This window comes from Chiloscyllium plagiosum, chromosome 28, assembly GCF_004010195.1.
Source record: "Chiloscyllium plagiosum isolate BGI_BamShark_2017 chromosome 28, ASM401019v2, whole genome shotgun sequence".
Taxonomy (NCBI): domain Eukaryota; kingdom Metazoa; phylum Chordata; class Chondrichthyes; order Orectolobiformes; family Hemiscylliidae; genus Chiloscyllium; species Chiloscyllium plagiosum.
This window is the reverse complement of record NC_057737.1, coordinates 41,719,650-41,743,549: the sequence shown is the minus strand read 5'-3', so window position 1 is coordinate 41,743,549 and position 23,900 is coordinate 41,719,650. Positions and strand designations below refer to the sequence as shown.

The 23,900-nt window shown below is 41.0% G+C and overlaps 1 protein-coding gene across 6 annotated transcripts in view; it reads left to right on the top strand.

Moving 5' to 3' along the window:
* The window catches only part of LOC122564141 (NADPH--cytochrome P450 reductase-like), a 74,720-nt gene that overhangs the window by 31,610 nt on the left and 19,210 nt on the right, over positions 1-23,900 (top strand). For all 6 annotated transcript variants that reach the window (XM_043718760.1, XM_043718765.1, XM_043718762.1 and 3 more), the window contains exons 3-8: positions 11,117-11,165; positions 12,971-13,099; positions 15,804-15,953; positions 18,439-18,563; positions 21,976-22,065; positions 22,592-22,690. In XM_043718760.1, coding sequence (XP_043574695.1) covers positions 11,117-11,165; positions 12,971-13,099; positions 15,804-15,953; positions 18,439-18,563; positions 21,976-22,065; positions 22,592-22,690 — 642 coding nt within the window. The remainder of the gene's footprint in view (positions 1-11,116; positions 11,166-12,970; positions 13,100-15,803; positions 15,954-18,438; positions 18,564-21,975; positions 22,066-22,591; positions 22,691-23,900) is intronic.

Here is a 23,900-nt window from a genome sequence, read left to right as displayed (position 1 = left end):
TGGCAATGACTTACACAAATTCACCACTCCTCATTTCAGTTCTTAAGGTCATCCCATCACTCTGAGGCTGTGTTCTGTGGGCCCAATCTCCCCTACTAGGGAGCTACCTTTTCTCCACATCTGTTCTATTTTGAAAGTTTCAATCAGCTTCTCCACCCACCCCCGCCCCCTCCGCCACCAAACTTTCTAAACTCCAAGTACAGACCCTGAGTCCTCAACCTCTCCATATGTGACTAGAACAGACCTTCCTTGGGATCGTTCTTGTAAACCTACTCTGGACACCTTCCAGAGCAGAGAAGGGCCCCGAAGCCACTCTCAGTATTCCATGTGCAGAGTACTCAGTAGTACATCTCAGCCTCAGTCGTACACCTCAGCTGTTGTTTTATAGCTCTCTCGAAATGAATGCAGACATTGCATTTGCCTTCCAAACTGCCAACTGAACCTGCATGTTAACTTTGAGACCCCTGAACTTGCACTCCCAAGTCTGGTTATGCTTCAGATTGCTGCAGCCTTTCCCCATTTAGAAAATAATCTATGCCTCGCATCTTCCTACTAAAGTGCATAATGTCACACTTTCTCACATGACATTCCATCTACCATTTCCCTGCCTACACTCCCAGCTTATCCAAGTCCTTCTGCAGACTTCCAGCTTCCTTAACACTACCCCCACCTATCTCTGCAGTATCTGCAGTAGCTGAATGGTGCTCCAACGCAGTTTGCAATCACCTGATTCACCATGTACCTACTCTACCGTTTACTATCAAGCCAGAAGCTCAGCCCACTTCAATAAAGAGTGCAGGAGGACATGCCAGAAGCTGCACCAGGCATCCTTTAAAATAAGGAATCAACCCAATGAAGCTACAGCACAGGGCTACTTGGGATCAAACAGCATAAACAGTTGTTTAAGCAATTTTGCAACCAATGGATCAGCTCGAAGCTCTGCAAACCTGCCACATCTAGTTGTAAATGGTGGTGGACTATTAAACAGCCCACTGGAGGAGGAGGAGGAGGCTCCACTAATAGCTCCATCCTTACTGATGGAGGAACCCAACCCATTAGTTCAAAGCTCAGGCTGAAACATTCACAGCAACCTTCACCTGGAAGTGCCGAGTGGCTGTTCCATCTCCTCCTCCTCCAAAGCTCCCCAGCCTCACAGCTGCCGATCTTCAGTTAATTCAGTTCTCTCCAGGTGATATCAGGAAACAGTTGGAGTCAATGTATCATGCAAAGCCTGTGGTGCCCTGACAACGTTCCAGCGATAGGATTGAAGATTTGTACTCCAGAGCTTACCACTCCCCCAGCCAAGCTGTAACACTGACATCCACGCAAGGATGTTGAACCTTGCCCATGTATGTCCTCTGTGTAAAAAGAAAATCAGGACAACTCTGCCCTAGGCAGTTAGCAGCCCATCAATCTACTCTGAAGGCGATGGAAGGTGTCATCTACAGTGCTAACAATTAGCACTTGCTGAACAATAACCTGCTCACTGACTTTCCATTTGGTTTCTGCCAGTATAGCTCAGCTCCTGCCCTCATTACAACCTCTGTTGAAACATGAATAAAAAGGCTGAATTCCACAGATGAGATGAGAATGACTGCCCTTGACATCAAGGCTACATTTGGCCAAGCCTGCCATTAAAGAAGCACCAGCAAAGCTGGAGTCAGTAGGAATTGGAGAAAACTCTCCACTCAGTTGGACTCATACCTGGCACGTAGGAAGATGTTGTAGTTGGAGGTCAGTCATTTTAGCTCCAGGGCATCTCTGCAGGAGTTCTTCAGGGTAGTGTCCTAGACCAAGTCATCTTCAACTGCTTTAACAATGACCTTCCCTCCTCATAAGGTCAGAAGTGGGGATGTTCGCTGATGATTACATAAATGGCATTGAACATTATGCAATCTCTGATAGTGAAGCAGTCTAGATTCAAATGCAGCATGACCTGAACAATATCCAGGTCTGGCTGAAAAGTGGCAAGTAGCATTGAAACCACACAATGACCATCTCCAACAAGACAGAATCTAGCCATTGCCCTCGACCTTCAATGGCATCATCATCACTGAATCCCTACCATCAATATTAAGGGCCATCATTGACCAGGAGCTCTATTAGACTAGTCATGTAACTCTGCGGCAATAAGAGCAGGTCAGAGGCTACTCCTCAATGCCTGTCCGTTATCTATAAGGCACAGGTCGGGAGTGTGATAGACTGCTCCCCACTTGCCTGATGAGTGCAGCCCCAAAAACACTAAGGAAGCTTGACACCATCCAGGACAAAGCACCTACTTGACTGGCACCCCATCCCCAAGCAGAAATTCCCTAAGGCTCCATCGGCAGCACTTTCCAAACTTGTACCACTTCCATGTGGAACGGCAAGGGCAGCTGATATTTGGGAACAATTACCAACTGCAACCTCCTCTCCAAGCTATTCACCATCCTGACTTGGAAATATGTTGCCGTTCCTTCAGTACTGCTGAGTCAGAAGCTCAGAAGTCCTTCCCTAAGAGCAATCCGAGTGCACCTAGACCAAATAGACTGTAACAGTTCAAGAATACAGCTCGCCACTACCTTCTCAATGGCAAATGTGAATGGGCATTACATGCTGATCCAACCAGCGGCACCTACATCTTGCGAATTGATTTAAAAAAAAACACAATCTGGTGCACCTTTTCGTTTCAGCTGTTGTTGATATTCGTCCATACCCTGTGAAGCTATGCTGCGACTATCCAAAAATATATTTCACATTGTACCTTAACTGCCAATGGGCTTTCATTGCAACACTATGGTAAAAGCTTGTGTCTAACTCTCTGCACCATTCAGTCCCAAACAGTATTCAGCTCATTAGTTCAAATCAAACCTCAGTTGCAGTGCTGAGACGTCTGGCACTTCCTGATCACGTTGCATGAACGGAAACTGCAGGAATCAACTTTTACCTTTTTGGTACTTTTCTCTAAACGCCCAGATTAATATTACTCCATTACAAAGCTCCCTTATTTCACTCAGGAAGAAAACAAGTCGTTTGCAACTTGCCTCTTGGGTTACCAGGGAACTATGACAGCGCTGATTAAAAATGAGCATGGGGGGAGATGGAGACAACTGCATTTCATATATGATTGAGTCAATGAGAGTGTATGCATGTTTTTTGTAAGTATTTAACATTAAGTCATCAGTTTGTACCATTCATAATTTCTTTCTTCTTCCCTGGGATGTGGACATGACCAGCAAGGCCATCATTTGTTGCCTATCCTTAATTGTCCCTTGAAATGGCTAACTTTGTGGTGCTTCAGAGGGTATTTAAGAGTCAACTGTGTTACTATTGGTCTGTGGGTTAGACCAGGTAGGGATGGCAGATTTTCTTCCCTGGAGACATTAGTCAACTTGTTTTTGTTTTTGCATCAATGAATAGTATTCATTGAATTCAGATTCCACCAAGAATTTGATCCTCTGCCCCATGATCATTTGTCTGGGCCTGTGGATTATTAGTCCTGTGATGATTATATGCTATCGTCTCCTCCCAAGTCATTTTCAAATCCAAGTAATTTGAAACAATTCCTGCTCTAATTTTTGCATATAACTAGCATGGACCAAGTGATTAGTGGGTTTAAGTGTGGCGATTGTCACCAGATATTTTTATTTTCGGTGATCATTGATGTGATATATCACCCACTGGGACGGTGAAAAGAACGGGGGAGTTTGTCATGAATAGAAATCTTTTATGATGGATTACGTAACCATAGCAGCAGGCCTCCTCTGTTCAGTCCTGAAACAGCTGCCTTTCAGCTTAGTTATTCTCCCCGAGAGGTCATTGGATGTGATGAAGCCGTTGCTAAGGGAAACACAAGTACAGAAGAGGGGCATATTGCAAAATGATTTATACATCGAAAGACACAGCCAAGTACAAGATGTAATTATTTGTTAATGTAACCACTAGAATGTCTGGATTTTGTGAAAGCTGCAGTGACAGTGTAAATATGGATCACAAATCAGTTCGCCTGGCATAAGAGATTCCTCAAGGGAGTCACTGAGGCTTTACTTTCTCACTGTTCTAGACAAGGATCTTGATTGTGAAATGATGAATGGTCTGTAACATCTGAATACAGTGAAAACATAGCATAAATAGAGGGCAATTCTGCCTAATCTGTAACTTGCACGATAGACTGAGAAACCTGAAACTGGAATTATGGGCTGCATTTTCTCGGTTCGCCAGCATGAAGTAGACCTAAGCAGGTTAGTGTTTGTCTCTTACTTCTGAAACCACTGTGCAATAGAAAGATGGCCTGAATTTGCTGCCTTATGTTAAATATGTGCAATTACATTGCATGTTCCCAGATTCTGAAAAGTTGCATTCGGTTCTTGCTTGGCATCATGTGTACTGGATGCACAAGGCGCAGCTAATAAATTAGCTTTATCCTCTGCCACCAGCCACTGGGATGCTTTGAGTTCCCAGGAGCTATCCTTTGGCTCTGGCCCTTGAACAAAAATCCAACTTCTGCTTGCAGTGGAACTTTTATATTAGTTAACAGTGTAAGTTTGCAGGGGCAATCTTATGATCATTGACAGATACACAAAATTGGGGAATAAATTGTTTAGTGGGGGGTTGAAAAAACTGATGTAGATTTACACCTCTCCAGGTGTATTGATTGTTCTGACTTGCTATGAATAGGAATTTGTGTTGTGCATGTATGGCATGGCCTGGGTTACTCTTGTGTGCATAGACACAGTTGCATGTGGGCAATAATAATGTTGTTGTTCATTATCCATAATCCAAAGTGAAAAGCCTGCATTACTGGGAAAAAGGGCTGGAGCATTTCCTTTAGTTCCATTGAATATGTTCCAACGAGTGTACCAGCCTTGTGCAAAAACAGAGGTCACAGATAGGCAGCAGGCTGTCAAAATGCAGATTGAGTTAGGGACATTGTGACTGTGTAACTCTTCCCTGCTCTCTCACCACGCCCTCCAAACTCCAATCTTGAACAGAGAGAAATCTCCAGTCCTTCGCGTTTCAGCACAGCATTGCTCAATCATTTGTGACCCCATATTGTACAAAGTAGCAATAGATCGAATGAATGCTTGCTTTTATATTTGAATTTTTTTTAGTGTCAAAAATTATTTTCTAAAGCTTTTAATTGGCAATTCTAACAGAATAAACAATCCAGCCTGTGTGGTGCACTGAAATCAGTTTCTCCGGTTACATGCGTACCTTCTCCACCACCTCCCTCCCTCAGTCTGACACCAAAAAGGTCCCGATTCAGACATCTTTATATTTCATCCTGTTAAACTCTTGAGCCTGTTGCTTCTATCTTTTGCAAATGGGGTCATGGAGGATCCAAACCTAGTGAAAATGTCATTATTATTGTTTGTTAAAAGCAAATGCTTTTTAAAAGGTATTGCCGGATGAGTAAAACAGCGACTCGTGCTAACGTTCAGATTCATCTATGAAATGTGGGAATTAAAATGAAAGTTATTGCAATAGTCAGCGCATAACCATTATCATAAAAGCCCAGGTAGTTCACTAATATCCTTCAGGGAAAGAAATCTGACTGTATTTGGTTTGGGCCACATGTGATTCCAGACGCATGGTAATGTGGTTAATCCCTCAATTGCCTGCGATTGGGCCAAACAGTTGAAGGGTGTTAAGGACAAGCAACAATTGCCAGCCTTGCCAGTGGTATCCATGTTCTCTAGGAATTGTGGGGGTGGGGGGAGATGCTGCCATCTCCTAATTAAATGGCTCTCTTCTGATTGTGATTAATACAATTGAATGTCATTGCAATAAAGGAAAAAGGTATTTGCTGTTTGTGTAGGTGAGAGATTTTGAAAATGCTCCATGCACAGAAATATGAAGCTAACTGTCAATTAAAGTACCCTGTGTTATTTACACAGCCTTAGAATAAGATATACTTTACCTTTTGAACTGTGTTCTGCACCTGATGGAGATAAATTCATTTGATGCATTGAGTGTCTTTTACATTGATTTCAGAATTTTGATGCAGCAACATGAGTTCAAGGTTGAATATAGTGGGGAATGAGTCATATTAATGATTAGTACACCAGGGTAATTTATCCACACATGCACAGCAAGGAAAAAAAAAATCTAGTTTGTCCTCTGTGGAGTTAACAAACGCTTGTTCTGATTTGGGATTTTATCCATTAACAAGGTGACACCCTTTTCCAAACCTTATCTGTACATCAAACAGGCCAAACCAGAAAATAAGGCAAATGAGTCTTGTCTGCGTTTGATTGCCTACATTGTTGAGACTAGAAGCTAGAAGACTATAATTTGAATAGTGATCGACCAAGACAGCTGCTTAGATTCCTAGCAATGTCTGACTGCAGCCTACTTACATGGAAGACTGAATAGCACAGACATCAACTCTTATATCAGACATCTTACTGTCAACAGGATTTGGCTGTTATATAATTAATCAACCTTTGTTCGGTTTAGAAACTAATCATTGTCTCGTGTTTTGAGGCCAAAGCAAAACATAGGAACAGAAATAAGGTAGTCAGCCTCTTGATTCTATTCTGCCATTCAATAATATTATGACTGATTTGTTTTATATTTCAACACGCTCTACCTGCATAACAAGAATCTATCAGGCTTATTTGTTTATTTTGAGAGATTTAATTGAAATGCCTAAATGGCTCTTTTAGAAGATGTTTCACATTGCTCTCTGAGTGAGTGCTTTGTGACATTTCCAAATGTTTTAGGTTTATGTTTCAGTCATTCTCCTCTTTCCGCTCCCACACCCACCCCTGTAATCTGGTCTTTCCTCCAATGATCAAGGAAGGTAGTGTTGAACACTTGAATTGGATCACCTCTCCATGTGCAGAAAGTGGTTAGAATGTGTAACTTAACACCATAAGAGGTCAGGGCTTCCCAACCAGTGGGTCAGACCAGTGAAGTCACAGGATAAGGTTTTGGGGTCATAAACTCTGAGACAGCAATGACTACCGTGAGGTTTGGACTGATTCCTGGCAGCTGCTAGGCCTCTTTAAATTCCTCCTGTTATTTTGTTGGCTGTGGCCTCGGGGACTGCTGCAGTGAGGCACTGCATAAAGAGCTTGTGAATGGGTAGGTGTCTGTTTTTGTTTGAGAAACCCTGCCTCTATACCAACTACCACACAAGGGATGTGGCAAAGTGTAGAATGGGAAGGTCATGGAATCCCTACAGTGTGAAAGCAGGCCATTCTGCCCATCAAGTCCACACTGACCCTCTGAACATCCCACCCACTGTCATCACCCTCATCCACAATCTCTCTCTCTCACTCACTCCCAATGCACTCAAGCACCCCAACCCACACAGCCACCCTCGCATCTGTCTCCTGACTCACCGCCCTCCTCCTCCATCCCTCGCCCTCCTGACCCCTCGCCCTTACCCCCTCCCCCTATGCCCTCCTTCTTCTCCTCCTCCCCACCCCCTCACCACGAATGATTTGCATGAGCAAGATTTGCATTCACTTGAGTATTGAAGATTAAGCGGTGATCTATTGTGATGAAGAAATATTTCAGTCAGGTGTCTGGAGAAAGTATTTCTTCTGGCACTCCAGAACAAGGGGGCATGGACTTAAATTTGAACGAGTCCCTTTTGGTGAGATGTTCGGAATCCGTTCACAAAAACGATTGTGGATATTGGGATGCGCTCTCCCTCCTCCCCCACCCCCCGCAGTAAGCTGTTGTCACTTGGTTAATTAAAAATTTCAAACCTGATCTTGTTTGTTTCTGTTTTAAAGAGGGCAACTAAAGGATCTGGAAGCCATCTGTTCAAATGAGTTCAAAAGATCTAATTGATAAAGTTCAATGGGCTGAATGGCCTCATTCTATTACTGTGTCATCAGACATTGATTGCTGATCTCTTTAAGTGGTATACTTCTGAGAGAGTCTGATCAATTGTTTATAAAATTTAAGGCCATGCCATATTTATCTGTAGTTGTAGCCATAGATTTGTCTGACCTTATTAGCTGAATCAACTACGACGCTCTACAGAGCAGGGAATAATATCTCCTGGAGCATTTTACTTCTGTGACTTCCTTTTGTCACTGGATTTCTTCTGTGCCTATTTGGTGGTTTTACTGGTTTCAGGCACAGCATTGAAATGCAGTAAATACTGCCTCCCATGCCTGGAGTCAGTGGGTCTTAGTCTAGTTGGCAGGTCACATGACAGCTACCTGCTCTAGGTGAACCATGAACAAATAAGTACAGAGATGGTACATTCAGTGAAATCTGTTTGCTCTTTACAGTAGTTTACATGTTCTGTTTTAATTTTATCTTCACTACTTCCCACAAACAGAATTGGAAATGTTTAACTCTGTCGCATTTAGGCTAATTATTTTCTTATCCTAATTTGAGCATTGAAGGGATCCAAAATGTAGCCTAGCTCAGGTCTCTGGTTGTACCAATCGACAAACTGCTTTATCAACAGCAATATTTCCAAAAGTTAAATAATCTTTGAATTTTGTTGAATCACCAATGTTAATTTTGACAAATTGATGTAAGTCAAAATTGTATTTTATCAAGTCTTGCATGCATTTAAGTCATAATCTAACAACATCTAATCTAATCTAAACATTTACCTTACATTTGCCTCTGGTTGGCCTATTCTCCCTGCGTAACTCCTCCAAACATGGTTCTGTAAACCCTTTGTTCATTCCTGCCACTCAGACACTTGCATCCAGTTGGCTGACTAGGTGACATGATAGTTACCCATGCTGCACTCCCTATTTCCACAACAATCTCAATACTTCTGCTCCATCAATCACGCTGCTGCCTTGATGCCTAAGATTTCCCCTCTTCTCTATCCGTGGTCTTCCTGATTGTGGCTGGTTGACTGCTCCCTTGACTCACTTGTCTGGCTCAAACTTCCAAGTTTGCTGAAACATTTGCTGCACTGTCTCGTGTGCACTCTCTTTGGGCAAGAGGGAAGCTTAGGTTAATGGATGGATGAAGACTGGTAATGAAATGTCATTCTTTCCCTCTTCTTGGGTCTACATAAATGTAGAACAAGGGGATGTTAGTGAAAACCCAAAAGCACTTTCACTATGTTTGTGGCATGCCTTTTTTAAAATTCAATCATGTTTAATTGTGTAAAGCCGTTTTTCAATTTGCTCATTATATTGTAAATTAGATTTAATATAAAGTACCTCTCTCCCATTTGTACTGAAGTGTTAGTGATGTAACTCTGTCTCTGTCAAACTTAAATATTTCAGAAAAGTTACTAAAAGGGTCTCTAAGGCAGTTCAATGTGTTGCTGGAAAGGCGCAGCAGGTCAGGCAACATCCAAGGAGCAGGAGAATCGACGTTTCGGGCATAAGCCCTTCTTCAGGAATGAGGAAAGGGCTCATTCCTGAAGAAAGGCTTATGCCCGAAACGTCGATTCTCCTGCTCCTTGGATGCTGCCTGACCTGCTGTGCTTTTCCAGCAACACATTTTTTAGCTCTGATCTCCAGCATCTGCAGTCCTCAGTTTCTCTAAGCCAGTTCAGCATGGTGGTAGACTTTGTTCATGTGACTTTATTGGCCTGTTCAATATCACTGTGGTTTGATATGTCTTGGTGTTGTATTTTATTTGGTTAATCAATCCTATTGGAATTATGATCTTCATTTTTTTGTTTTGAAAACTGCTGCAATGAAAAGAGAAGCTCAGCATTTAATTGATGCCCCAGCAATTGAGATGAAATCATAAACAACTTCTCAATTTATTTTAAACTGTTATCTGCAGGATTTCAGTGAAGCCAGATATGATTTCTATGTTATCTTCATACTAAGTGTGAAAACCATTTGCAGTTTAATTTTCCTATGGTTTTTCAGTTGTTTGGAAGGAGGTCAGACATTGTCCGTGTGTGTGTGTGTGTTTCTCTTATGGTGGTCATAGTGAAGAATGGTGTCCTTCTAAGACCCCAGTGGCACTTTTTCAGGTAGTCACTGGAAGATAGGTGTATTGTGTGACTCAGAATCATGGAGGTTATGCCATTCTTTTGCCAAGGTACAAATCAGTACTAAGTATTAACTGAAAACCTGAAATGCTAATTGCTCTGATTGTTGGCTAAATATGATGCATATTGACACCTCATGCACAAACTGGTTGGTGGAGTTCATTGGTTGCTCAGAGTATTGTCTTAAAGGCACATAAAGTCAAAGCTGTTGGAAATCAACCCTCAGCCTCCAATACTCCAGGGAAAACACCCCCAGCCTACTCAGCCTCTCCCTTTAGCTCAAACCCTCCAACCCTACCAACATCGTTGTAAATCTTTTCTGAACCCTTTCAAGTTTCACAACATCCTTCCTATAGGAAGGAGACCAGAATTGCACGTAATATTCCAAAAGTGGCCAAACCAACATCCTGTACAGCCACAACATGACCTCCCAACTCCTATTCTCAATGCATTGACCAATAAAGGCAAGCATGCTAAGTTTCTCCAGTAGTTTCTGTTCTAAAGGGATAGGATTGTTTTTGTGATTTTTTTCTTTTTGTGTATGGCATTGTGTAGCTACATTTTGCCCCATGTTATTTGGGATTGCTCTGTTACCCACTGTTGTCCAGTATTTTGTATTCCTCTGCCTGTTCTTTGCTGTTTGGAAGTTCCTCAGTAAGTTTTAGCAAAGAAACATCTCTGGAATATGCTCATTAGAAACTGCAACTGCTCAACATATTTCATGCTACTCTATTATAACCAGCAGCCTTTCAATACGTCAGATTGCACTGGATTTGACCACAGGCCATAGGGAAAGGTTTTTATTTGTGCACAGTGAAGCTCTGAGAATTCGTGGATACTACTTTTTTTTAGCTAGATAGTGAACCATGCAAACAATCAGCAAATATAGGGTGGACCAAATGCTTTAATTTTGAGACAAAAGTTTGTGTGATATGAATTTAGTGATTTTGTGGAAGAAACATATTGGTGCAAGGTAAGTGTCTGGCTGCAGATGCCTGTTCTTGTAGTTTTTAGGTAAGAGTGCAGTAGATAACCATAGTGGTTGTTCAAAAGCTCATGGGTGAAAGGATATTACTATTTACTGAGCCTGTTTTCATGTGCAGCAATGTGAAATTTATGGACCAGATCTTGCTGAAAACTCTACGTAAACCTCAGACTTGTCTGAATAATTGGTATATCTGGTGTTTGCAGGGTACCAACAATACGAGAAACCAGTTTCATTGAAAAGATGAAGAAAACAGTAAGTGCATCTTTCACTGTGATATTCTATGGGTATAATCAATTGGTGATGAGAGAGAATTGATCCCCTCCATAAACGTTCTGTCGTCCCTAATTGCCTTTTGCTAGTTTCAACTTTACCCAGCAGCTGGGTTTAATTTGGTTATGTTCTGAATGCACGTTGTTGCTGTTCTTATGTAATTCCACAAGAATCTCTGCCAAGTTGAAAATCCCAATACCTGTAATCTCTTCTCCATAACTTCTATGGATCGGTCCTTGTCCTTCTCTGAAGCCCCTTTCAGGTTTAGAATTGTAGAATCTCAGAAACCTGTAGTGCTGGAGACCAATGAGACTAGCACTGAATGTGAGAGGGAGCTATCAAGCCCCCTCCCCTTCTTCTGTAACCCCATAAGTTTCTTATTCTTGTGTACCTTTTCTATCTTCTTTTTCATTTAAGAAAAACAAAATTATACAACCTAAAAAAAAATCCACTTCTGTCACTTCTTTGGTTTAAAATCTTGGCTTTTGATAACTGAGTATATCAAGAACCTCTAATCTTTCCTCTAGATCTTTCTGCCAAGATGTATGGCCTTTTTGTTAATTGAGCCATTTTCAAGAGAAAATCATTTTTCTCTAACTACACTATCAAAATCTCTCCATCTTGAAAATCTGTTGTACCATATATTAAGCTTCTCAGTGCCATGGAAAACTGAAGTCCTTCATCCCTGGAAATGGGCTGATAAACCACCTCTGCTGCTCCTTTTTAGGGTTTGTACATCTTTCCTGAGGTATGTTGTCAATGCTTGTCCCACACCACTTCCAACCCAACCAAGTATTCAGAAAATTTCCAGCATAATCATTTGTGGATGTAGGTTTGCTCGCACCTAGAAGCATGGCATTCCAACCAGAACTCTATCAACAAACACATCGAGTTAGACCCCATCTACCACCTTCTGAGAAAAGGAACCGGAAGTGACTTCACCACAGGAAATAACATCACCAAACCCAAAGAAACCCAAACGTATAAATAGAAAGCAGGAATTTTCAGCGTTACTTCGCCTGAGGTCCACTGAAGATGTTACCTAGTAAGATAACAAAACATCTGGAAATGAACCTTCCAGCTCAGTGAGCAAACCTGCATCCAAAACCTCAAACTGAGCTGCAAATCTTCTCAAAACTTGCGATAATCATTTGTTGCTTTATGTTCTGCTTGTAAAAGTCAAGTTTCTAAGATTTAACTTTTAGTCAATAGGTTTTGAGGGGGAGAGGTCAACATCTACAGGATTAACATTTGGGAGCGGTTAATAGGGACTCTAGCATCACCTGACTATCTCAGATTTGTCTGGTCAGAGACTATCCATCTCTTCCACAGCCCTTTGGTTCCTGTATCTGAGCTAATCTGCGATCCAGACTACTATTTTCCAGTGCGTTCCCTTCATTAGTTTTTTTCCTTCCAATCTTTTTCCTTCACCTTGAGCCACTGCAGTGGGATTTCATTTGCATCCTCCAACATCTTGCTCAAATGCCTAACTGCTCCCTCACATGAATATCTTGATGGGTACTATCAGTAAACTATTTGATTATCAGTCAAGCTCAGTCCTGTTCTCATCAAAACATTTGTACACGTGTATGTTAATACTTTTTCTACTGCTTCCTATGCTATCTTACCTCAACATTAAAGATGCTTTGAGATCCTAATGACATTCAGTACTGCGGGGAAAAAAAGCTGATAGACTGTGTCCATGTTACACTAACTACTGAGAATGCCGTGCACCAGTTTCAGAGATCCTGAAATATCTTTGTGCCTTTATGTATTCTTCCCTGCAGGGAAAAAACATAGTTGTGTTTTACGGCTCTCAAACAGGAACAGCGGAAGAGTTTGCAAACAGACTGTCAAAAGATGCTCAGCGGTATGGAATGCGAGGAATGGCTACTGATCCAGAGGAATATGATATGGTTAGTATTATGTTTTCATGACCATAAAGAATTTGAGGATAACCGAACCCGAAGCTGATGATAAATATACAGAGGAACCTCGGTTATTCGAATATCAATTATCTGAATTATCCAGACGGTGTTGGACGGGATGGGGTCTCCTGTACAGAGTGTTTTTTTGCCTAGTCTCCTGAATAGGAAGCAGACTTCACAGAAAACTCCAAGCTCCAGAGCAAATCAGTTAACCGGATAATTAATTATCTGAACGAAATAGTGCCCGCCCATCTCGTTCGGATAATCGAGGTTCCTCTGTACATGTACCTCCCTCAAATGGCATTTTTCTGATGTGTTATTTGAGATTATGAATAGTCTGTCGTTCACTGTGACTGTAGTTGTCTCCTTTTCTGTCTTCTCCCTTTAGTCTACCTCAGTCTTTGGTGTGTCTCATTGGAGCTCATCCTCACTGTCATTCAAGAGACTTCTATATAGCATTGGCCGTTCAAAAAAAAAGTTAATTATTCAGCAGTTTTAACAATCTTCTTGAATAGTATAATTTATTAAAGTGAATAAACTAGCAATAAAGCACAATTTTGTTAAACAATTATTATTAAAGAAGGAATTGTTTCACATACAGAGAACAAATCTTCACAGAATTGTCTTACCTGTGTGTGTTAAAAAGGGTTCTGTTGAAATGAGATAATCAATTACATGAAGCAAGACTTGTTGACCACCGTGTACCAGAAATAGGAGACTAGTGTATTCAGCTTTGTGACTTTTGAGCTCAAAATTTAGTGACTTTCAGAAGCTGTGTGCGTATTACTGCTAATGCAATGATATTAATTGCAGCAAAAACAAATTCCTGGTGTGGCTACACTAATAAATGATCATATGTCTGACCTATTCTAGGAAACAGGGAATGATGACTGTTCACTTTTAATTTTGCAATGAAGTATTTAGAATTGTCCCAGAGTGCTGGTAATTTCCCTATAATATGAAGGGACCAATACTGAATTCATAACTAGGAATCAGCTATGTTAAGTGTGGCTGACAGGGAAGCAACCGTGTCAGTTTAGTGAAGGCATATCCAGGCGGGCAAAACTGCACTATTATCAGATGGCAGTAGAACATTCATGCAATAAAACCTTGAACGAGTGAACAACCTTTTAACTACTAATAAAAAGTATCTGAAATTCTCCTCTCAAAAAAAACTCTATCTTAAAGGAAGAGTTCTGAGTGATATGCAAAAGTTTGATCAATGGAGGATTGTTAGGGAGAGTCTCGGGTGAAAAGAGGATAATAGAGAGCTGGATTTTCACCACCAACATGGGTAGCTTGAATTAAGAAATTTCCTGACCCAGCAGATCTACCTCGGTTTACTGAGCCCCACTACAATCCATTTTCACTCCAGGGAGTAATCGGGATGGAAGCTAATTCTAGAAGCTGAGCAGAATTGGCTGCAGGAGAGCGCTGAGGCAGGACTAGTGAAAACATCATCCAGTTTGTTGTTTTGAAAACTTAGGGCCTTTGTAGCCTCATCCTTTTCAGACCTCCACAGGAACGGACTTTTACTGCCCCCTCCATGTTAGCCCATATTTCCCACCCACACCACTGCCTTCTCATACCCTTCTGCCATCACTGTCACCATTTCCCGTGTATCCACAATGGGCAACGGTCAGGAGCTATGTGGAGATGAAAAGAAATTAAACTCTTAACAATCTATTGGAACTCTCATTTGTACACACTCAACACTGTTTTTGAAAAATGGAACCCATTGCCTTGGCAGCCATGATGCAGTATTGAGGGGCTTTGGAAATTGGTTATGTGATCAAGCCTTCTGACCTGTGCCTGAGATGTTCCACCTCCCAGTGCTGACTGCTTTTCAGTCGCATCAGTGCCACCTTCGGTCAACAGGTATAAACTCTCCCTTTCACCAAGACTCTCATTTACAAATTCTGCAAAATCTCAAAATTTTCCAGGTGGCCCCTGGAAATTGTAAATACAGTGCTTGGTATAGTAGCCTACATTGGGATGTAGGAGCGAACATTACATTTTTGAACCTGAAGTGTATATTAAATTTTAACTTTATTCTACTGTTTAATTTGCTTAATCATTCACACGAAAGGCAAGATAATGCAATTGCTCATCCTGAGGCAGAGAAAGCACCCTCTAGGATTTAAAGTACACTCTCTAGACTGATAGCGTGCCCTCACCCCCTACACCATAAACTATGTTGTCAGAAGTGTCACCTTTGACAAAAGAAAGGCCTTGCTTTAATTTAGAGACTTTGCAACTTCAGATTGACCACTCTTGAAATACTTTCTGAAGCCATTGTTGTAATGTAAGAAACTTGCACCTAGCAAAATTACTCAAATAGCAATACAATAGTCGGATAATTTGTTCTAGAAATGAAGACTGAGGGGATAGGTATTGGCCAGGAGCACAAACTTGACTATGTGCTTGCCTGAACATAAAATATCCCATGGTGTGCTAGAAAAGAAAATTTAATCTGATGTCTTTGGAAGCAATTTTGCCTTCTATCAGTTCTACCAAAAACCTATATCTAGCCCCATTTATTTACTATATGTCAGACCTTAATGGATATTGCTTAACGACGTGTTGATAGTGAATATGCTTCAAGCATGATCCATTGGCTATTAAGCATTTTGGGATTATTGCATTTGACTTTTGATCGACTTCTGTGCAATTTTCTATTTTTTCCTTTCAGTCTGAACTAAATCGACTTACAGAAGTAGAGAACTCACTGGCAATTTTCTGCATGGCTACATATGGCGAAGGCGATCCCACTGACAACGCACAAGATTTCTATGACTGGATGCAAGAGACTGATCTAGATCTAGCTGGTGTGAAATATGCAGTAAGTACTAGAGAAAAATGGACAAAGGTTTGTGACTTTTTGTATAACCAAAACGAATGTGTAGATAATTTCAGAGAAACATTAAGACTGGTGAATTGTGCAATCTGTGTAGTTAATGAAATGCAATTTGTAGTATATTCACGTCAGGGGGTGAATGTAGCTTTATTTTGAAATGTTTCTTTCTTGTTAATAAAAAGTAATCTGTAACATATATGTTGCAAGTCTAGAAATTAACTTGCAAAATCATGCATTGTGAATCATAGTTTAAAAAACATTTGCTCGTGTTTTAGATCAGATCAGATTAGATTAGATTACTTACAGTGTGGTTTAGTTTCTCGAGAGTTCTGCAGGCAGATTTCAATAGATTGATGTCCCAAAAGCAGCTTGGAATTTCTGCTTTTTAAAAAAAATTCATGTATGGATGAGGGTGTCACTGGGTAGACCAGCGTTTATTGCCTTCCGGGCAGTTAAGAATCAATCACATTGCTGGCCTTACCAATTTTGGTCTATATGTGACTCCAGACGCTCTGCAGAATTTCTTCCCTGAAGGGCATTAGTGAACCAGATGAGTTTTTACAACAATTGGCAATCATTGTACGTTGCCATGAGGCCATCTTTTAATTCCAAATTTTATTGAATTTTAAAATCCAATTTGTCATGGGATTTGAACCTCTGTCCACAGAACATTGGTGTGAGATTCTGGGTTATCAGTTCCTTGACATTTACTACTGCACCAACACTTCTCTCATGTTTTGAGGCACGATATGTGGCAGATATAGCATACTTGGGAAGAAGACACTGCAACTGTGGTTCAATGGTAACTCTCTTGCCTAAGAATCAGTGGGTTCAAGCCCCTACGCTGGGGTTTCAATACAGAACCTATTTCAGAAACGCAACTCTCTCCACCATAGATGCTCAGTCACAGCACTGTGTGTCATTTACAAGATGCATTGCAGAAATTCACCAAGGAACCTTTTGATAGCACCTTCCAAACCCATGACAACTTCTATCCAGAAGGACAAAGGCAGCAGATATGTGGGGGACACTACCACCAGCAAGTTTTCCTCCAAGCCACTCACCATCCTGACTTACAAATATATCACCACTCCTACAAATATACCACAAATATATCACTAGGTCAAATGCCCTGGAATTCCTCCCCTAACAGCACGTGGCTCTACATACAGCACGTGGACTGCAGCGATTCAAGAAGCAAACTCCACCACCACCTCAAGGGCAACTAGGGATGGGCAATAAATGCTAATCCAACCAGCAATGCCCACATCCTGCAAGTGAATTTAAATAAACACGTGATTTAGCACTTCAGGTTCCTAAAGCACTCAATCAGTGGTGTTTTCCTCACAATGTTTGGGTCTGTTGTGAAGATTCATTGCAATGAGTAACCAGCATCTCTTGCCAGTGGTTATCATTGATACAACATGGCTTCCAGGGTGATAGAAAATGAATCAGGTAGGTCTTTATCTATCTCTGTATAGCAATTCCAGTTTTCCAATGAAGCTTAATGCTCTCCAAAATGGGGATTACTGCAGCAGAGTCCCAATTCCCAGAGAAGGTGGTGTAGCGGAGCAAGTCTGAGGACATGTAAAATCTTTTGAATTTGCCAGCAGGATCTGGAGTTTTAATTCTGTTTCCTGCCTAGCAGCTGGTTTGTTGCTGGTTAGGAAAGCAAGGGCCAATAAGTTTCTGCTTGGCCCCTTGGAAACTCTGCCTGACAATTAGAATGGACTAAGCAAGTGTTTAGATAAGGTACAGGGAGCTTTCCCCCTCTGATATGCAACTGTGCTGGGTAAGGGAGAAATTGCCGTTGACAGGCTGAATGCATCTTTAAGGATTATTCATCCTTCTCCACAAAGTAATGTAAAAGTCATTTATCCCATAGAACTAACAGTCCTTTCCACTGACGGCTTTTTCTGACCCATGAGGAACGTTTTCTGAGCTGCCAACTGTTAATTGTGCTGTCGGAGCCTGAATTCAATATGCTGATGAAGTTAGAGATGAGACTCTTCTCAGCCGGACTGTGGTCTTCTCCACTTACATCTGGGCCAGCTGCAAAAGAGTGAAAGATGGGTACGGTGCTTCAAGTAATCTTTGATGAGAGGGTGGTAGTCAAAGCAATTAATAAATTCCATTGATTGTAATCTGCTACAATTGAGGAAAGGCAGACGAAGGATAGGAAAATCAATCTTCACACATAATAATTGTGAATTGAACTTGGATACCCAAACTGCTGTGGTCTGAATTTTTAAGTATACATTGTCATTTTGTATGTAGACTCTCAGGATTATTGAAACATTATACTGCACTTTGATTCAGAAATATGAAAAGTCTGGTTTGTGGGGTTTGGTCCTCATAAATACTTCTACAAACTGTAAGGACATTTCACTGAACTCATGTTTCCCAAACAAAAGGTAACAATTGGTCCAATATCTGATTGTTAAAGAGTTTAAAATTTGTTTTCTTCTAGGTCTTTGGACTTGGAAATAAAACTTATGAGCACTTTAATGCGATGGGCAAGTATGTAAACAAGAGACTGGAACAGCTGGGAGCAGAAAGGATCTTTGAACTGGGACTGGGCGATGATGACGGCAAGTGAGTGCTTTTGTTAGTCAAGATTTTACGAAAATGTCAGGTTTTTTTATTTTGGCAAGCTCTTTTTAGTAGAGTGTTATGGCCTTTAGGGTTTCCGAACTGTGATGCAAAGTTTAACTGGTGTTTTCTTCTATCCCAGTTGAAAATAAGGTTGCTTGCCCACTCCAGGTTAAAATTTTTAATTGCTTTGTGTTTGAATGCTACAACAATGGTTTAAAAAAACACTAATTGTTTTCTTTTAAATCAAGCTTTATACTTTAAAATGTGATGTGTTCAGTGACTGGGATTGTTATGTTTGTTTCATTTGAGGCCCAGATGCTGCTAGTGGAAGGCTTTCACAGTTATACATGACTTTCATGAACTAGTCACAAATGCTGCGGTCAGACTAATTGCTAAAATGTGAACTGGCACAGTTCAATGCTGATACCATTTATGAGGTACAAGAGAACTGAGTGATTAATGAGGCAGAGCAGTTAAGTATTCTTTTGAGCAAACAGTTACATCTCTAAATTAATTGTAAGTAATGGTCGCTTGTATGCTTGAAGGTATTGTTCCTCTGCAGTGGTTTACGGTATACAGACACAACAAAGCAAGTTATCGCCAGGCATTTTTCTTCTTTCCTATCACACCCCATTTTATTTAACAATGTATTTAAAATGAATTTTAAATAAGTATTATTATGACACATGACAATTTCCAACTAATATAAGAACCAAATATTGTGAATGTTGGAAAACTGCAATTTAAAAAAGTGTTGTAAATACTGCCAGGTCTGACCGCTTCTGTGAAGCAAAGAGCAAAGTTGACATTTCAGTTCAAAGACCTTTCATCAAAACTGTCATCTATCTGATGAGTTAACGCTGTTTCTCTCTCTCTCGGGAGGTGCTGCGAAACCTGCTGACCACTTAGAGCGTTTTTGGTTTTATTCAATTTTTAACTAAATTGATGCGGTCAACTTTCATTATTTTTAGACAGATTCTTGGAAAATGACAACCTGTGCTAACTTAAATAAGTAAGATTAAACTTCTTGATAGTCGTACAGTGATGAAAATTAATTATCCTATGCCAGCTGAGCCTGTGATGACCTTTAACCAGCTGGAGAGGCCTGCTGTGATTATACAATTTTTACTCGCATCATTTTAATGATGTGTGTGTGATTGGCATGAGATTATGATTTCTGGTTTTGACATGTTGTCTCCACATGGGCATTGGAGATTTGCTGTAAATGTTTCTTGTAATGAGTGACTTATTGTCTTTGCTGACATGAGCTATGAATAGTGCAGCACATCTCGGTGCACTGGAGAGTTACCTGTTTCAGGAGGCAGTCGTACCCTGTAGGTTAAATACTTCAAATTTGGCCAGTGATTAGGGACAGGAGGATGTGAGGCAGGTGGCTGGATTCTGAATTTAGCATTGGAGGAGCCTCAGCTCTTGATCTTGTCCAATGGGTTTGAGTTGCTTGCTTCCCTGTGTGGATGAGGAAAAGGACTGCAGGGAGGTTGGGAAAACTGACCACTGCGCCATGGTACAGGAGGCCAATTGAAGCAGAGGGAGCAAAAAGAGAAGTGGTAGGGGATTCTGTAATTAGGCGTAAAGATAGCATCCTTTGTAAGTATTATTGAAAGTCCTGCATGGTGCCTTGACTATCTGGTGCCAAGGTGAGGAACATTGTTAACTTGCTTGAAATGATACTGGGAAGGGAGGGGCCGGTGGCAAATCCAGTTGTTGTGGTCCATGTTGGCACCAACAACTTCGGCAAGAGTTCCTGTTTGGGGAATATTGAGAATTAGGAGCAAAATTTTAAAAACCGGACGTCAAAGGCTATAGTCTCTGCATTATAAACTGAGCCAGGTGCAAATTGGCATAGAGATAAGAAAATTAAAGAAGTATCCACTAGGCTAAAGGAGTAATGTTCGAAAGAACGGTTCCAAGAAGTCAGATAAACGTGATTCTTCCCTTAAGATGTGGACAAATGTGGCTCTCCCACATTTGTCCACATGACTATTAAAATTAATCCAAATGATATGATTCTAGAAGTTTCTGATGTTAATTTGACAGCTTTGTAATTGCTTAGAACCTTCTCTTGTTTTTGAAGAAGGGTGTAAAGTTTGCAATGTGTCAGTCTTCTAGCACTGTCTCAAAGTCCAGGGAAGATGGTGGCCAGAGCCTTTATAATTTCTACTCTCCCTTCCTTCAATAGCCTTTCATCCATCCTAACTAGTCCTGATGTCTTGTCAATTCTGTGTGCCAACAGCTTATCCAACATAAGGTTGAATTACCAGGGTGCTGTCTGGACTGGAGGGCTTATCTTATGAAGGGAGGTTGACTGAGCTCGGACTTTTTTCATTGGAGAAAAGGAGAAGGAGAGGGGACCTAATTGAGGTATACAAGATAATGAGAGGCATAGGTAGAGTCGATAGCCAGAGACTATTTCCCAGGGCAGAAATGGCTAACACGAGGGGTCATAGTTTTAAGCTGGTTGGAGGAAAATATAGAGGGGATGTCAGAGGCGGGTTCTTTACACAGAGAGTTGAGAGAGCATGAACTACATTGCCAGCAGCAGTTGTGGAAGCAAGGTCATTGGGGGCGTTTAAGAGACTACTGGACATGCATATGGTCACAGAAATTTGAGGGTGTATACATGATGATCAGTGGTCGGCACAACATTGTGGGCTGAAGGGCCTGTTCTGTGCTGTACTGTTTTATGTTCTATTACTTCCTTGTCAATTTTGAACTCTTCTGACTGAGTTTCCTTTTCTTCCACCTGGGTCTGGGTGACATCTGCTTTCTTGGTAAAGATTGATGTAAAATGGTAACCAGACCGCTCCTTTTACTGCTCTTTACTTCCTGTTTAATGTGCCTGGAGAAGACGATGGGATTCCCTTGGTTTCCTGCCAGTTTTTTCTCAGCATACCTCTTTCTTTCTCTTTGCTTTACCATCCTTTTTCAGAAAGGGGTGTCACGGGTTTAGTGTTAGCTGCACTACACTGAGAAGCTATTGTCCTGAACAGTATCTAAAATGGCAAACCGGTTCTCCAACGGGGCTCCAGAGACTTCTGAATTTACCTGCCTGATTCCCTGGATTTACCAGGCGGTTGCCCATTCCTCACCTACCTGCAGTGTGACTACCTCCCTGACAAATGTATCTTCTATCCACAAGCCAGGTATTGTCCTGGCAGTAGGAAGGAGACCATTACAGAGCAGCAGCCAGTTCAATTTCGATGGCATGGTGCTCATACTGTGATGTGATTGGACAGTGACCCTCGCTGCTAGATATGTGGCAAAATATGAAGTGTGGCATTTATTCACACTACACCCTGTCATCTCATTTTGTATCATTCCTAAATCATAATCCTGAACACTGAAATGCGTTTGCAGTATAATTAATCGGAGGTCTTTTTCTACCTGTCAGCTTGGAGGAGGATTTCATCATGTGGCGTGAGCAATTCTGGCCAGCAGTGTGTGAGTATTTTGGAGTTGAAGCCACTGGTGATGATTCCAGGTCAGTGCCACGTTTAAACAACAATGGTCATTTTATAGATCCTGGGTAAATTCTTTGATCTGTGTCTCACTGTAAAAAGAGCTGGACAGTGGACAATAGAACGGAACTGATCCTAGTTGTCGGGGGCCAAGAGTCTTACACTTGCAACTCGTTAATCTCGAAAGTCAGCTTACTTCAGTGTTATACATTAGAGCTTTTCATAATTTTGACCAGTGGTATGCATGGAATTGTTATAATACCATGGATTTAACCAATTTCCGAAATTTCATTTACATATACTGCATGATCAATGTTCAATCAATGTTAACAGAGGGGTTGGGAATGTCTGCAACGTACAAGAAAAAAAATCCAAAAAGCCATCGGTTGCTTTTGGTCACAGATTGTCACTGAACCTTCTGCTGTGGAGGCTTGAAGTTGCTGTCTAAATGATTTTGATAACCAAGACTAGTTTATCTTGTCAAGTTTAGTGGTTGTTCGTGCTTTGTTGATGCAGTTTAAAGGTAATGTTGCATCTACTGCTTTGCAGCATCCGTCAATATGAGCTGGTGGTGCATAACGACATTAACATGAATAAAGTCTATACTGGAGAGATGGGACGTCTGAAAGCTTATGAAACTCAGAAACCGTAAGTGAATTTTTAAGTCGTTTTTGAATTGTCATTCCTTGTATTGTAGTAACAGCTGACTCTGTCTGAATAATTTAACAAGCAATAATCTTAATTTCAGTGCTATAAATTGAAGGAGCTTTGTATTCTCCTGTCAGTGCACTTATTCCACTTGTTATCTATTATCTAACCCATTTATTGAAACTGGCTAGCTTATTTAGCACAGAAATGCAGTCATCTCGTGTCTAAATTTTGCAACATAGTCAATGCTATAATCATTTTGTGAAGATAAGGATCCTCAAATGTGCTTTCATCTTTCTGGAAAGAGTATTGTAATTCCTTTTTGTGAAATCATTAAGTTAACCCACTACTTGGAAACCTGCTAAACAGCTGCGTAACTGATTGTGTTTGTGTAATAACTTACTTCCTTGTGTCCTACTTCCAAGATAAACAATACTTCTCAGGAAACAGTTGCAAGCTAAAGCTTTTCCCCACAACCACCTGCAAAATACTTCAATGAAGTTACTGAACTTTTTCCTTACTTGGTCAAATCACAGAACAGTCAACAACAGGATGAGACTTTAACAAGTTGTTACAGATTCTTCCTGGCACGGATAGTTTGCTATTTGATTGCTTCTGAACTGTCCAAAACTAGTGAAAAATTAGCTCAAGGATCTTAGAATTCTCAACAGCAGAGTTGGAAGGGGAAGTACTGAACTTCTGCACCCTTTTTGGAGTGCGCTAATTTTCACCACCTCTGCTCGTCTCAAAACATATTGTTCCAAGATAGTAAGTTAGATTAAAGTCTAATTAGAAATGTTCTTGCCCTGTCAGTTTTGAGAACAAAAGACTTCTGCTCTGTTTCTAATTTGTTTGATGATCTTTGCCTAATATTGTAATCAAACTTTTATTTCCCCAGAATAAATAGAAGCTTTTTTTAATGAAAATTTGCTTAACAGCATTTGCCCATAACCTGGGTGCAGTAATGTCTTAATTCTAAATTTTCATTCTTCTGTTAAAGTTACTCTGTGACCGTGTCCTTTCCTTTCTCCATGATGTCTTTGCGCCCTTCAATTCTCAAATCTCTGCGCACTACACAAAAGTAAATGAAAGAACGGTGGGCGGCACGGTGGCACAGTGGTTAGCACTGCTGCCTCACAGCGCCAGAGACCCGGGTTCAATTCCCGCCTCAGGCGACTGACTGTGTGGAGTTTGCACGTTCTCCCCGTGT